Raw genomic sequence first — 16,050 nt, forward strand, 5'->3', positions numbered from 1 at the left:
CATTGCCTCCCTGCTTGGCACTTAGCATTAAGGGTTGGAATTGGGGGGTTAGATCACCAAATGATTCCCGAGTGCGGCACCGCTGCTGCTCACTGTTCCCCTCTCCCCCAGGGGATGGATCTAAATCACACGGGGATGGGTTAAATGCAGAGGACAAATTTCACCACACCCAGATGTGTGTGTGACGATCATTGGGACTTTAACTTTTTTATTTACTTTTTAATACCACTTTCTACCAGTTTGTTTGGTCGCTAGCGAGTGTTGGTGGTAACAGCAATAAGTCAAGAACAAGCAGAGAAGAATCGAAAGCCTTTTTAAAGCGTTGAAAACACATTGTGCTCTATTTACTGTCAAAATATCAAAAAGGAATCCATCAATTCTATCATGTGTTAGCGTCAAATCATTTAATAGTCAAACTACACCTCAACAAACTTGTAATACTGCTTGTCGTCTTCCAGGGGGCGCTAATGACGACGTCAACAGCTACCATAGAGTATTTTTTTAACCAAATAGAAGAATCAAACTACGTTTAGGGTTGAAACACAATGCACTTTATATGCTTTATTTACTTTACTTTTTTTTTAAATGAACGAATACAATATCTACTGTATTTGCACCCCCACACACATTTCTTTTCATTGCATTCTTCCACTCAGGCCGGTTTTGACGTGGTCTTCATCTACCACCACTTCTACCTGAAGGCCACCAGATGCCCCAAAGGAACCACGGATCCGACAGGTTGCAGTTTCAGGAACGACGTTGTGAGTGAAACACCAAAACAAAAATGTGTAACCTATCAATCTGGGTCACTTGTTCTTACCTGTTTTTGGGGGGGGCTGGGTTTGCAGCCCATGATCGACTGCGCCATTTGCTACAAAACCTTCCGGGGGGACATCGAGCCGGAGCCCAAACCTTACCTCAATTGTCTCCATAAGCCTTCCGTCACACCGGTGGGTTACCTAGTGGATTACTCACTGCCAGTTGCACTTACTTAACTGTTTCTTGGTTTTTTCTTTGTGCATCAGGAGATGCGAGTTAATCGAATGGAGCATTGCAATAGGTTGGCATACAGCAACGGAGCCACTAACCTTCTGGCCTCCACCGGAACAAAGTAATACCACGGGACTCCACACGAAGGGTCAATGAGCAATGGCTACAAGAAATGAGACGTGAACCAAAGAAAAAGAATAAAAGGGAAAAAAACAAAATCGTGTTTTGATCTGTGCCCGGTGAGTGGTGTCAGGAGCTGATCCAACCCAGAGCGAAAGCATCAAACAGCCTCTAATTATAAACCGGCGCCCCGGTGGGTCACATCAAATCCACGTTGTGAAACAGGATTTGTGCCATTTGTCGCCTCTGAAACACCGATGACAATCATTACATGTGACATGTTTTAGTTGATTATTTTGAAGATAAAAAAAGAAGCGCCCGCCTGTGTTTTTTTTTCCAATGAAGAAAAATACTAGTCCATATTTTACATTATAAAAACAGAAATGTAAAGAACGAAATCATTTTGTAATATTTTGCTTCTACTCAAGGGACATAATGCTGCTTCTCAACAGTAACAGTTATTCTTTGCAGATGATAAAGAATATATGCATGTGAGTATTTTTATATCATCCATCTAACATATGTTATTCAAACACACTTCCAATACGTTGTCACAAATTGAAAAACGATAACAGTACTTTGAGGAAATTAGGTTATTTTACTCATACCGTATATTTCCATATACCTCCATAAATCTGGAAAGCGCTCACCAAGACCTTGTATTCAATACCTTTGAACCAAGATCAAATCGATACAGTACTTTGTCACAAGCCATAAAAGGATTTGTTGTGATCGAGCTAACAAACAGACATAGAAGGTTGTTGGCCCCTTTGATTCAACGACACAAATGTTTTGTATAATGGACCATGAATGATTCACTCCCTCTGACTGCGTTTCTAAACAGTTTGCAAGCATCTATATCATACATGCTGGACTCAGATTAGTAATCCAAGTGTGTCATACCCGAAGCGTTTGTCTTGCAGCCGCATGTTTTCTGAGCTTGTTTTTGTCAAAACTTGCTCCGAGCCCCCCTGGGGAGAATGGGGGTGGTGGGTTTCCAGGAAGAGGGAGGGAAAAAAATGTTGGCATGGGAGCCGCTCTGTTGAGTCCAAGGCTTATTCTGACCCAGCAGACAGACACAAAAGGTTGTTCACCCCTCAGTGTACTCAGTTGCGCTCTCCATTAAGATGGCGGTGGTTTTGTTGCTGCTGGCCTGCGTTGGGGGAGCCGTGTGGGGGTCGGCCCAAGCCCAAAACGCTTACAACCTGCTCCCGGCGGACTACAAGAAAGGCGTGGACCTGGCCTTGATGCATCTGAACTCTCACGCGGGCGTGCATCACCATTTTCGCTTCCTGAGGAGTCTGGAAAAGTTGGATGCCGAGGTAACATTCGGGGGCCTCACTCTGGAAGACATCCTTGTTCAAACTAAAAAAAGAAAAGAAAAAAATGTTCTCGACGCTCAAGAAGGGTTATTGTGTATCCTATTTTTTCATTCTGGTCTCACTTGGTTTGTAAATGACCAGTTTAACAGCCAGTTGCAAGTCTCTATGGGATACTTTAAAAAGCAAAACTGGATGTTGGAATGTACAAGGGTACCTTGAACGCAACACGAAAACATTTAGAAAGTCTGGCAGTTTGTTTCATGAACTTAATTCTTAAGTGCACACGAGATCAACAACATGAAAACTAGAGCAACGACTGAGCTGCGGTGCATTCAGGGACCCTTGTTCATTCCAATATCAACTTCAAGTTTGGTTTCTTGACATTATAGTCAATTAACTTCAAACCAAATGGTGAATCTCATTTGCAGTGTGGCTTTGATGTGAAATACTACTACCACCACTTTCAACTGAAGCCCACCCGTTGTGCCAAAGGATCCACTTCCAGTAACCAGATATGTCCCTTCAGGAACGACAGAGTGAGTCCCTTATAATATCAATAATTTGAAATATTCATCGTTTTAATTTCAAAATGTCATCGCAGCCTCTCATGGACTGTGCGGTGTGCTACAAGACAGAGGTGGACCAGATCTTATCGGATCCCACCCCTTATGTTCACTGCATTCAGAGGCCAAGACTCACTCAGGTACATTTTTATAAAATACTTCTAAACATGACTAAGAAATTACCAATAGCAAGTCAAAGCCACCTCCGCTCAGATTTGTGGCAGTGACAAAAATAGAACCCCAAATATTTTTGCTCCACCATTGAGAGTTGCTAAAATTGTTTTTCCTCTGAAATTTCAGGAGATGGTGACGACCAGGACAGAGCACTGCAAACAAATGAACTACAACACAGGAGGTCTGACACTTTTGGCGGTGCAAATGGATTAAAAGGCCTCTAAAAACAACAAGAGCTTCAAAATTGACACGTAGCCTGCTACATGCGCATCTTATTACATGTAAAACAGCTTTTATACGTCACTTGCAAGCCTTTTTTGTGTGCAAAATGTAAGATTGCTACTTTAAAAATAACATTCGTCCAATCAAAATGGCTGTCCGCTTAGGATTATGTTCACTTTTGCTTCATGACCACTTTTTCCTGTCTTGCATTACGATTTGTTATTGTACTTGAATATCATTTTCACACACAGTGGTGATACTTGTACATTGTACTTTTATTTTCTGCAAACAGACATCATAAATGACACTCAAAAATATGCACGTTCAGCCCTACTCTAATATTTGCCTTCTTCTTATTCACACATCATTATTCTCCTGGCCTTGTCATGCTTGAGGCGCCATTTTGCATCCCCACCAATGCCCATATTGTGCAGCCTTGGCCAAGAGCGAATCTCATTAACGGAAGTCTGGCAAAGTGGGGCCTCCCTAAATATAAGTAGAGGTGCTAAATATAGAGGGAGAGTGATTACAACACGCGTGTGTGATTACAGTTCACTGACCAATAAGAATCTGCAGCATTCGGTTGCAACCACAGTGGTAAACAAATTGTAAAAGTTGCATGACTGGTGTTAATAAAAAGTAGCAATGATAGTAAAAATGCCACACAGCGGCTCTACACGTAATACAATACAATGAAATTTAATCACATGCAAAATATCAAATAAGTGTATTAATTTCAATATAGAAATATCGGTAAAAAAACAAATAATTAGATGTTATATAAACTATTTACATTGCTACATTAATTGAAATAAAAACCTAAATAAATGTTTAAATAAATACGACGTCAAAGGCAATAAAAAAGGAAAAAACACTATAGTAGGCCAACATTAATTACAGTAGACTGTTCTGCCATAGGTAGGTGCTTTTCCCCAAAAGACCACTAGAGGGCAATATGAAGTCGTACCAGCCTCATCTTAATTCAACCTATTACCGTAATGCTCCTAAATTGGTCTCACCAAAATATTTTTGGGTGAGCCAATGTAAATCATTTCATCATACTAAATGTCTCTCTTGTGAGTGGTGCATGGAATGACTTAACATGACACAAAGGGACCTTTTGCATTTTGGCATTCTCCACTTTTCAGCTCATTACAACAATTTGCCACCTCCCCAAATGTCTTTATTTACCTAAACTACTTTCCATTTAGCCATTTTATTACGTTTTGGGCTTGGCGGTACAAAGCTAATCTCAATTTCGTGTGAAAAAAATTACTCTGATGATCTCTAACTATACTCCACAATGGTCCAAAACTAAAAAAGCAATATTTTATTTGCCCAACAGCAAAATGGCAGGGTGTGTGTTGACACGCATTACCCAGAAATAAGACATGACCCCGATAATTCATTCCTGCCTCAAAAGTACCCGTATGTTTGTCTTCCGCTTTCCAGGTGCTTTCGGGCAGCTAACATTTTGCAAGGTCTCTGTGTGTGTACCGTTACGGTAAATGTGCTCCAATCGACGCTCCTTGTTTAAGCTTTGGACGCCAGCGGCTCACACACTTACGCACACACACTCCTCCACTCGGAGCAAGACGCGGAACACTAACCCTCGTCCCTAAAACCCGGCCAATCATGCGACTACCGCCTTCCCGGGGAAGCTCTGCACGTTCCCCAGCCTCGCTTGGACCATCACCTGGAAGCTAAGAAGCGAGTTTTCCCGATTTATTTCCGAGTTTAGCGCTCCTTCTTTCCAGTGTGTCTGCTATTTTTTTGTCACCCGCAAGGGGGTGTGGCGTCTATCCCAACCGGGAAGCTCGCTTTCAGCCTTTATCGACACCGACGGAGGTAGCGAAACGTCGCCCGAGGCAAATCGTCGTCCCGTGGGTCATCTTCTCATCCCCCACGAACACACGGAGGAGGTCGGAGGAGGGGAAGGAGGTTGGCCTCCTGGTGGAGGACGGGAGCTAAAATCTGTCAACAGTAGACGGCGTGAAGATGACGATGTCCGTCCCGGAGAGGAAATCGGGATCGGAGGGAAAGGAGGAGGAGAGCGAGGATGAGAGCGAGATCCTGGAAGAAAGCCCTTGTGGAAGATGGCAGAAGCGCAAAGAACAGGTTGGTTGCTTGATGGGGGTTTCAATATCTGGATTGGATTCAATGTTCGTTCGTGTGTGTCTCCGTTGGTGTGTGTGCTGCGCGGCGCCCCGATCCCGCCGCAAAACACGCTCCCCACCGGACACTTCATTAGGTACCCCTGCACTGTCTGAATACTAATGCCCACTTTCGAGTGACACTAGCCTTTGGTATTTAACAATTTGTTTGTTATTGTGCTTGGCGTTTGCAGTGGTGGACAAACTGACCAAAGCTCTTTGCAATATTTCGACTCTTTATACTTTTTACTGACACAAAATTGTCAACAGAATATTTATGTATTTAGAATCAACAGAATGTCCACCTCTAGACAGAAACAAACAAAATGAACACAAGTGCAAAATAAAAACATATTTTAAGTCAATTGAAGACTAAATTGTGTTTGTGAAAACACGCACGCTGAATTTGATTCCAACTCAAATTTGTCTTCCATGTTTTCAAAAAATGTGTAGCTTCAATTTGTTTCCGAATTGAAATGGTATTCAATATTGACTTTAAAACTTTAAAAAGCGATTTAGTTTTGAAAACATTTGCTTATGCATTAGGGTCTTGAAAGATTCATGACTTTTTGACATTGGTCTATCGTTTTACAAATTGTGTTCAAACCTCAATCCAACAATAAGCGAGAACATGACTAAGCAAACAAGTCCTATAAACAACAACGAGTTTGATTATCAGACAACAAGAGTGATGGCCTTCTAGCACTCAGCGATTGCGCGTCGGGCAGGGGGGGGGGGGGGGGCACAGCCGCTAGTGAATAAACCAAGCGTTTGTACGCGAAGGTTATCTCTGGCTCGCAGTCTTCTTCTGGCACAACCTGACCTCGCACATCCACGCTAGAAATGACGCTCGGCCTTTCGCAACCCCACCCGAGCGTTGTTCCACCCATTGATTGCCCAACGTTCCATTAACCCCGACAGCTAGCAATACCAGACAGAGAAGAGTTGTGATGCATTAGCTAAACATGCTATTGCTGCTAATATTAGATTGACATCTTTGAGTCAAATAAAATCTGTCTCTGAAAACACATCGGATAATCTTCAATGTTTATGAAAACTAAGGTGAATCCTTAGAAATGATTGTGCCCCATGAATTCTGCCTAGCAACTAGTGACAAGGTAAAAGAAGTAATAAGCTTAATCTCATCCACCAAGCTCAGTGTAGCTCACATGCTAAATAAGTTAGTGTGTCAAAGTTCGCAGTATACGCCGCTTGATTTGCTATTGAGCTCGAGCATTTCAGTAAACACGGGATCTCGTGGTTTGCTTTCCTTGCTGGCTCAATCCTCCTCATATCCTACTTTTGAAGTAGTCACTCAGTTTGAACATAACGACACAGGAAATCAAGCACGGTTGAGTAAAAGTGACTCACACAGTTTGTCAAAATTGGATTTATTTTTTCCTTCATTTTTTTATGTTTTGTCTTTGTAAAGTTGTATTAAATTTAAATAAGCTATCTGATTTGTGTAGTCAAGGGTGATATCTTGCTATGCGTTAGCATTTTAGCACCAGTTGTTTGGAACCTCCATTTTGTGGAGTTCAAAGTTTAAAAACTTTACAGAACAAGCCCAGCTCGCAATAAATCTTACGCAAAGGGGAGTAACCGACAGGAATTTCAATAGAAATGTTGTACGACGTGAGCAGAAATTGCGATTTTGCTGGCTTTGGATTCAGACTTTGAATATATTGCTGTCGCAAAGTTTCTCGCGCCTGGCCATCAATCAGGATGATAACGTTGCTTTTCAGTCTTTGGCTTTGTTTATACAGACGAGCATTGTTCTCCAAGAACAGTACTTGCTCTCATGGTACACATTTAGACTTGTGAAACTGGTCTCCTCACCCACCTACTCCCATTATGCCAGTATTCAGCTCCAGTCCATTTGATTGCGAGCCATCTCAATGATGCAACCAAGACTTTCTGAGTGTTGTTGCAATAACAACCTAATAAGATGCCAGGGAAGTGCTGAAACGCGTCCAGGAAGTAGTCGGCAGTCAGTCGGGATTGACTGCCGCAGCTCCGTCTTGTCTCTGGAGAGGATAAGCACTATAAACCTCTTAGGTGGAGTGTCGGCTTTGAGAGCATGAACGAAGAGAAACGGCACTTCACAGCAAATTGGAACATTATATTTTGACGTTTTGTTAGACTTCTTTTGTTTTTTTTGTTGGAAAGCTGCACTGCAGTAAGGTTGCCAAGGCCAAGGGAAAGTCACACTCTTTGTCTTTTCAAAGATTTTTTTTTTTAATGCAGCCTGGCTCCAAGAACAGTCAATTGCGCAAATGCACCAGTTTAGGCAAGAAAACCAAAACCACACCTGCTTGTTTTCTCGGGAACATGGAAACTGCTAGCTAAAAAAAAGGCCAATCGGTAAAGCGCCCGTACTCCTCCTCTTGCCGCATTGTGGGGGAGGCACTTCATAAACTGCAAACACGGGGAAAGTGATCGTAATGAGAACAAAATACCTTTCACATGGTGACGGGTAAAAAGGTGGCTTTGGCAGGCTGCCTGAAAGGCTATGCTAATTTCTGTTAGCTGTTAGCGTTCACATTATTATTATGATTATTATATAATCATAATAATATATTTCATTTTACAGACCCTTTCTGGCACTTAAGGTCACCTTACATAGAGTAAAATAAAACCATATCGCAATAAAACAATAAAATCAGGAGATAGTATAAAATAAATGTTAACAAGTGTTAGCATTAAGCTAACACCTTGGTTTGCTTTGCTATGTTGCTCAGGAGGTGAGCAATTCATCGTTCCCCGAGCCTTTCACACGGAACAGTGCCTTGGGCCTACTATCAAGGGCTCTTATCCGTTGGACAATAAGTAAATAAACAGCAGGGCTTGGTCTGCCTGTGCAAGTCGAAGGGTGTGGCTAACTCACGGCGTTCCGGATGAGAGATGAAAGAGTAGGAATGTTTCATGTGGTCATTATAGTCAGCAAAAATGTTCACAGTAGTAATAGCACCATATTACTGAAAGTAATCGAATCAAGGATATGCTCGTGGGACCGGCACAAGTCAGATTTTTAGCTACAATTTTGCAGTCTAATGAGGGCCTCAGTTCAAGCGGTGCAAAAGTGTTCAAGACGTCTGAGCTGGCGTAAAATGTCGCGCAACCTGCTTTTCCGCGCATTAAAAAAACAAGAGTACTGATTCGAAGTCGATACATGTCTGCATGAGCACCTCCGTCCTGCAGGCAGATGGGAGGGAGATCAAAGCTGGCAAAGGGTGACATTTCTTATGTAATACTCCACACTCTCTATGCTCGTCACGGCTCGGGCGGCTTGGGTGCCGCGCCGGCCTTCATCACGGCTGTCTCGCTCGGCCGCTTTCCCAGACTCTTTGAGAAATCAAGACGTGTGATGTGATGTGATAATACTCTTTGTGACACCTATGACCTTGTCCATAATTCTTTTAAACCAGGTTTGGGAATTTTAATATTTCATGTCCTTTTGACCGAAACGCCACATCATTATTCATCACCCACACACACATTCTGTGTTTGACAGCGAGCCGCCCATGTGACAGCTTTGGGCGAGAGACATACAGACAGACAGAGAGAGAGAGAGAGAGCAAGCGAGAGGGTGATGGAGGCAAAGGTCAGCAGACGGTCAGTGGCTCAGGCCACCGGCGATTACAGGCTCCGTCTGTCTTCATCTCCTCGTTATCTCGTCGCCACTACGAGTCTACTCGGCTTTTAATATCCATTGATGAGTTTGTGCGATTGAAATGAATTGACTTTTTCTGGAATTTCTACTCGTCAGTATTTTATAACTGCTGCCAAAGCGAAGGAAATAAATAAACAGAGGCTTCAAGAACACGCTGACATTCCAGCTCGCACAAACTCAAGCTGGATTTTCAAGTCGTTTCAAGCTCGGCGGCTTTCGTTTTTTTGCCTTCGAGTGCTGAATCTAATTTGCATAAAAAGTCTGAGTCAGCAAAAAATTTGAAAAAAAGGCCCATGGCTGTGACAAGCGATACTTTCTCCTTCCTTTGAAGAAGTGGTTGTTATAGTTTTATTTTTATATGAATTTTAATATAAATTGTTTTTATATAAATTACTACATATGTTTGATACCACTTTTTTGTTCTGACCGATACCAGTACAAGTATTCACTCTTTGCGTGCTCACCGATACCAAGTAACGATACCTTCAGTAGTTTTTAGTTATAACATTTCATTGAACACAATGAGAAGAAAACCAATTTTCTTTCCAAACTTCAGAACACGAGTCGGTGTTCTTACATGACTTCGGTGCCTTCTACCGCCTCCCCTACGCCAGCCAATCAGAGGGCAGAACCCCGGGTTGCTTGTTTAGCACTCGAGCGTGACCATGCAACGGCCGCATCTCTCCCACCGAGTGTTTCTCAACACGATTCGAGGCTGGCACCCTGTCAAGGGAAGGAATTCCCGCTGCGGTTTGCCAGCCCACATCTCGATCCGTAACCAAAAATCAGATTACCATCTCCCACTGAGTGAATGGAGATAGAGATCATTCTTGATGATATCATATGATACTACGACTGGAACTAGACAGTACTTGATTTAAGAGGCGACAGGCAGAGAGCAAAATGGTCGAAGACAACAACAGCTGGTGAGACCTTTTAGTGACACCAACACCAGTTCTGGAACCTGTCTAGCACGCTCTGTATGTATTGTAAACTCTTATGCAATTTTGGAAAGTTCAAATACACCCCCCACCCCCGGTGAATTCAACGCTTCTATCTACCCTGCAACCCACCTCCGATTTTCTTGGAAATCAATTCCCTAATCTTTCCATAATCCTTCTCGCAAACGTAACCTCCTTCGTGGAAATAATGAGGGTCTTAAAAGCAGATTTTAGTGGCGGCCGCGGTCAGCCGGTTGGGCCCCCGGCCCGAACAATGGTCCCCCTGTGGAGCTGCAAACTGAAAGCTGTTTCATGTCCACGCGTCTGCGGTGACGCGGCGAAGGGCGCGCTCGTCGCCTTCTATCAATGGCTAGCATTTAGCTAGCGGCGGCTGGAGGAAGAGAGAGAGACGTCGGAATAATTTAGCGCCAAGGGGGAGTCGTTTTAGTACAGAAGACCAACCAAAATGAAAAAAAACTGCACAAAAAACTATTTTTATTTCTTCTCATAAACAAAAGAAAAAACAATCCACTCGCTGTGAATGGATTATATTGAGCTTTTAACAGATGTTATCGTTCCAGTGGGGAGAGAGAGCGCGTGTGCATGTCTAATCTTCTCGGCTATGCTTTTTTGTTGTTGTTGTTGTTGAGTAATCACGAGATCAAATCCGTTGCTACTTTGCTCTTTCAGGTTTTGGCTTGAAGGCACACACTGTCGGTCTGCGGTTATTTTTTTTATTTCACCAAAGAGATTTATAGTGCGTGAAATTTATTAGTTTTAAAGGTGATTATGTGGGTTTTTATCACGCTGTGCGCTAGTCATCATTTTTATAGCCTGCAACTTGACAATTTTCTCAGCGATCCGCTTTATAACGCTCCAATCCACTAGGGGCGGTATATTTCCTGAGATGAGAATCTGTGCTGTAACAAAAAAAAATTATTGATTTATTTTTTTTTTCCCCCTGTCTCGGCCTCTTACAGGTGAGCCAAGGCAACGTCCCAGGTGTAGAAAGTGCCTCCCTTGCCATGGACACAGAAGAAGGAGTGGAGGTGGTGTGGAACGAGGTGCTTTTCTCCGACAAGAAGGTCTTCAAAGCTCAGGAGGTACGCAGACTTAAAATATTTCTACTGATCATTTTCTGTTGCTTTTCATAACATTTCTGGTCTCTTTTTTGTCATTTTTGTGGTATAGGAGAAGATCAAGGAGATGTTTGAGAACCTAATGCAGGTGGAGCACCCCAACATTGTCAAGTTCCACAAGTACTGGCTTGATATGAAGGAAAGTCAGGCTCGGGTATGTTTTGACCTTTTCTGTGGACATTTGTGTATGTGTGAGCGCCTCATATTTACTTACATTACCGCCATGGACAGGTCATCTTCATCACCGAATACATGTCGTCGGGCAGCCTCAAGCAGTTTCTGAAGAAAACCAAAAAGAACCACAAGACCATGAACGTAAAGGTTCGCTATTTCTCGCCTTAATCACAATTAGTTTGCATAGAAAAAAAACGAACTTATCAATAATGCGTCTCAGTCGAAAAATTCCAACCAGGATTGTGTTTTGTGCTTCAGGCCTGGAAAAGGTGGTGCACGCAGATCCTCTCTGCCCTCAGGTACTGCTTGATGACTTTTTTTACAGCCCTACTGCAACTGCGGCTCTTTTATTTATGTGACTTGCCCTCCCCCCCTTGCAGTTACCTGCACTCGTGCGATCCACCAATCATCCACGGCAACCTGACGTGCGACACCATCTTCATCCAGCACAACGGACTCATCAAGATCGGCTCAGGTGTGATCCCCCGCCAGGCATTACGTGCTAGTACAGAAAAATAATTCATCTTTTGTCATCTTCTTTCCGCAGTGTGGCATCGGCTCTTTGTTAACGGTAAGTCCATTTGTTTGCTTTCATCTCCGAGGTTATTACCCACATGATCGTCTTGCTTCTCTCCACTCGCCAGTTTTCCCAGACGCCAACGTCCAGGGAAAGGGGAGGCAACACCGTGGCGAGCAGAGGAATCTTCATTTTTTTGCACCAGAATACGGCGGTATGTTCACTAACTTAAACATGAACTGCTTGATGTTTCCTGCGTGTCTCCACCCACTCCCATGTCTTTTTTTCCGCCAGCCGGCGAAGATGATTATGCCATCGACATCTTCTCCTTTGGCATCTGCGCTCTGGAGGTGTGAACCGCTGCATGCGTGAGTGCGCTCGTGTGTGTGCGTTGACAGGCAATGTGTCACCCCTAGATGGCAGTGTTGGAGATCCAGGCTAACGGAGATGTGGCCGTCTCCAAGGAGGCCATCGTCAACGCGGGCCAATCCCTGGAGGACCCTCTTATGAGAGTATGAGCCACATTGTTTGCACTCACCTGCTGTTTACACTCACTTGCTAAACAAACAATGTTGCGTTAGCATCAATTGGAAGTGAGATGTTAGCAATCAAAATGGATGTCGTCTCTACTCGCAGGAGTTTACGCAGTCGTGTTTGCACCCCGACGCCAAGCTCCGTCCGACCGCCCACGACCTCCTCTTCCACCGCGTCCTGTTTGAGGTGCACTCCCTTAAACTGTTGGCCGCCCACTGCCTCATCAGCAACCAGTGTGAGTTTCTCTCTCAGCAGCGAAAGGGAGTAATTCAATGGGAAATTGAAAACATTTGGCTCTATAGACTTGCTTCCTGAGAACTGCGTGGAAGAGAGGACCAAGTCCTTCGACCCGAACGCCGTCATGGCCGAGATTAAGCATGAAGACAGGCTCGGTGTTCAACTAAAGTAATTTTTATTTTTAAGTCTTTTTTTTTTGGTAATCCATAAATATTAAATGCTGAACCAGGCTGGCTTTTTATATCCCACAGGTACTCCCACGTGTCCCCTTTGGAGCTGGACAAGTTTCTGGAGGACGTCAAGTAAGTAGACCGTCATTAACACCACCGGACGCATTAGCTGAGATGCTAATCACGTTGTCCATCAGGAACGGGATTTACCCCTTGATGAACTTCGCCTCGTCCCGGCCCCACCCCGTCCCCCGCGCCCTCTCCTTGTCTCAGGAGCAGGTGGAGACGGTCAAGACGCCCACGCCGGAGCCGCAGGAGACCGAGAGCAGGAAGGTTCGCCCTTTGCATATTACCGCATTTTGGCATTTTTTAGCGTGAAAAATTATTGTTACATTTGTCAAACATCATGTGTGTTATTAGGTCATCCAGATGCACTGCAACTTGGAGTCAAATGAGGAAGGGACCAAAACTCATGTGAGTCACGTTGTACAGCAGGTACATTCCTGTAAGGCTCTTCTTATTGGGCTCCATCTTACATCAAATCAGTTTTTTTTTTAAAATATCTAATATTTAAAATCTTTTATCTTTACTCCAGCTTTCTTTATTTCTGAAGATGGACGACAAACTTCACCGCCAGCTTAGCTGTGACATCCTCCCCAGTAGGTTTACCACCCGACGCGAATGCTGCTTTCTCATTGGCTCGCTGTGTTTTGATGATGTCATGTGTACCTTTCAGCCGACACATCCAAAGACCTCGCCAGCGAACTAGTTCACTACGCCTTCATAAATGAGGTACGCTATGTTTATTGTAGAATGGAAATTCAGGAAATGTGACCTATGAAAGAAAACTTTTTGAAAGGCCAAACAAAATAAACATGTAGTTGCATTAGCAACATTAGCATTGAGCTAAAAGGGCTTTTCCAAGCCAAAGCTTGGCGCCACTTTAATTGGGCTATATTTGTACACAAATAAATGTTTAAACTGCTGTCCATAATCTTCTCTTATTCTAGAATTATACATAAAATAAATACATTAAAAATGAATGATACAAATGTACGTTCTTGTTCCTTTTGTCACTAAGGAGGACATTGAGAAGGTGGCCGGGTTCCTGGAGGACGCTATCAAGCGACACTGGCTACGAGCTCTGGCTTCTGGGAGCATGCAGTGAGAGGAAGTCACGGTAGCTCCAGGACGGACGGCAATCAGGGCCTTTGAGGGGCCTTTTACGGCGGCCGACAGCTGGAAACAGAGGAAGCGGCAGCAACACTGAGGGATGTGAAGAAACCCAAAGGAGGCTCAAGGAAGACGTCACGGCGACCGGCAAAGAAGGGAACAGGAGGACCGGGCGTGACGGTTGCGTTGGGATCGATTCCCTCCGAAGGGCGCGTTTGCCTTTAAACGTGTCAGTTCCGTGCCGGATGCCGACATTCTCAACATCCAGCCATCTTGTTGTCAAACGAATGTTTTAGTACGCGCCATCTTTGCACTCCAGTGTCCACCATGGCCAATCTCCCTTTTTTTTAAGTACTCCATCCATCATGCGCTGTTAACATTCATTCACCGTGGACTTATTTATTATCGCGAAGCAACGCACAAGGTTGTCATGTCGATTTGCGCTCGCTGCATTTCCTTTTAGCCTGCAGTGCTCTTAAGGGCTTTTCCCCTCTAAAATTGTTTTCAGTGCCAAAGAATTGTTGCAAAGTGCCTGATATGGCAACTAAACATGAACATTTTAAGACTAATAAACGAATTGGGAAAGGATAACATTGAAGTGCATCTTAAAAAAAAAAAAGGTAGACCTCAATTCACGACTCCCCGCTAATCCAACAATAATTGACACTGTGACTAAAAAGGTCTAAAATTGCCGATAGATGCCACAAGATGGTGGAAAAGCACAACTTTTCTATTTGACATGGCTAAGAGCTCCTCCCCTGATGTGAATGTGCAAATGAACTTCAACTTGCCTCCTGTGCGTTGGATGTAAATATCATTTGGAGTCATTGACACTTAAAATCATGATGACTTGCTCACCAGTGTAATTCTTTTGCTTTATTTTTCTGTTGCCCTGTTTGTTTTGTCTTGATTTCATTGAGAAATGATAATCTGTCCAAATTTTTATTCAGTTTTTTTGTAGTAGTTGAATCAGTACAGTACTGCTATGATATGCATAATATTTACATATTATTAATATTGGAGCCCACTTGCATTCATTGTTTCTTCTTCCAACAAACAAATTGTGTCCTGAATATGTTTATTTGATGTCCCCTCAAAACTATTTCTATAGTGAATACTTGGAAAGTTAGGAAGAAAAAAAAACATCAGTTACATCAATTAACATCAATTTTGGTGGACAACACACAAAAAAAGTCTCAGTGACCAAATTAAACAGGAAGTTGTCAATTTTAGTTTGAAGTAGCCATTTCAGATGAACTTCGATGTGAAAGGGGCCTGGTTGAAAAAAAAATTTGCCCCTAACACCAGTTTTATCCATCGACATGAAATTTGGTGAAGATATGGTTGTAAATTGTCTCCACTGGTTTTGTCTTTGTTCTGTCAATTCCAAATTTAATAACAGACTGTACAGTGACTGTTTTGAGTTTTACTTTGCCTATCGCTGCAGATGGGAACCCAGAATCTTCCCGAACCTTCCATACAGGCTGTGCAGTATACTATTTCTATGTGGCTTATAGTTTACGAAGGATCGTACTCCAATGTGAAAGCTCTTGCTCTTCTACCACCTTGTAAGCTGCATGTTTGCATACATGGTACAATAATAATAGAAGAAAACCATTCACATTGGTCTTATCAGACAAGACTGTTGAATGAAACTTGCCTTTGGATGTGCTCTACTTAATTAAGCATTTGTAATATATTGTAGCAATGGCAGATAAATAAACTTGTGACATGTTCAGTGAGTCTGGAGTTATACATGAAGGATCTAAGGATGTTAGAACAAAAAAAAACTCCACTGGCGTGGTGGATGAAAGGAAGGCAGCAGGTGTAAGAAGGCAGAAAACTGCAAAGGAAGTGTAGTATTATACCTAGGATCTAAAAGTAAAAGGGGGAAGGTAGGAAACCAGGAAAGTAGGATTCGGCAACGTTGCAATAATCTAAGCAGGGT

At 43.1% G+C, this 16,050-nt stretch overlaps 1 protein-coding gene across 4 annotated transcripts; it reads left to right on the plus strand.

Annotated features, from left to right (window-relative positions):
- Positions 1-4,926: 4,926 nt before the first annotated feature.
- Positions 4,927-15,844, plus strand: LOC119139501 (nuclear receptor-binding protein 2-like). Of its 4 annotated transcripts, none has more exons than XM_037280265.1 (18): positions 4,927-5,509; positions 11,139-11,261; positions 11,350-11,451; positions 11,529-11,618; positions 11,730-11,770; positions 11,852-11,946; positions 12,019-12,042; positions 12,116-12,202; positions 12,283-12,338; positions 12,405-12,500; positions 12,625-12,757; positions 12,825-12,927; positions 13,011-13,061; positions 13,127-13,262; positions 13,350-13,424; positions 13,525-13,588; positions 13,666-13,721; positions 14,011-15,844. In XM_037280265.1, exons 1-18 carry the CDS (start codon positions 5,390-5,392, stop codon positions 14,095-14,097), a joined length of 1,539 nt encoding a protein of 512 aa, XP_037136160.1. In that variant the 5' UTR covers positions 4,927-5,389; the 3' UTR covers positions 14,098-15,844. The 4 variants fall into 4 exon arrangements, with proteins under 4 accessions (XP_037136160.1, XP_037136161.1, XP_037136162.1 ...); XM_037280266.1 differs by having other exon boundaries at positions 13,543-13,588; XM_037280267.1 differs by having other exon boundaries at positions 13,350-13,403.
- Positions 15,845-16,050: the final 206 nt, after the last annotated feature.

This window comes from Syngnathus acus, chromosome 20 (assembly GCF_901709675.1).
Source record: "Syngnathus acus chromosome 20, fSynAcu1.2, whole genome shotgun sequence".
Classification (NCBI taxonomy): Eukaryota; Metazoa; Chordata; class Actinopteri; order Syngnathiformes; family Syngnathidae; genus Syngnathus; species Syngnathus acus.

Excerpts from the sequence above, each read along its gene's own strand:
- LOC119139501 (XM_037280265.1), top strand. The coding sequence starts at position 5,390 with ATGACGATGTCCGTCCCGGAGAGGAAATCGGGATCGGAGGGAAAGGAG. Across the intron at positions 11,262-11,349 it reads AGGTCTTCAAAGCTCAGGAG|GAGAAGATCAAGGAGATGTT; the intron begins GTACGCAGACTT and ends TTTGTGGTATAG. Across the intron at positions 12,043-12,115 it reads GCATCGGCTCTTTGTTAACG|TTTTCCCAGACGCCAACGTC; the intron begins GTAAGTCCATTT and ends TCCACTCGCCAG.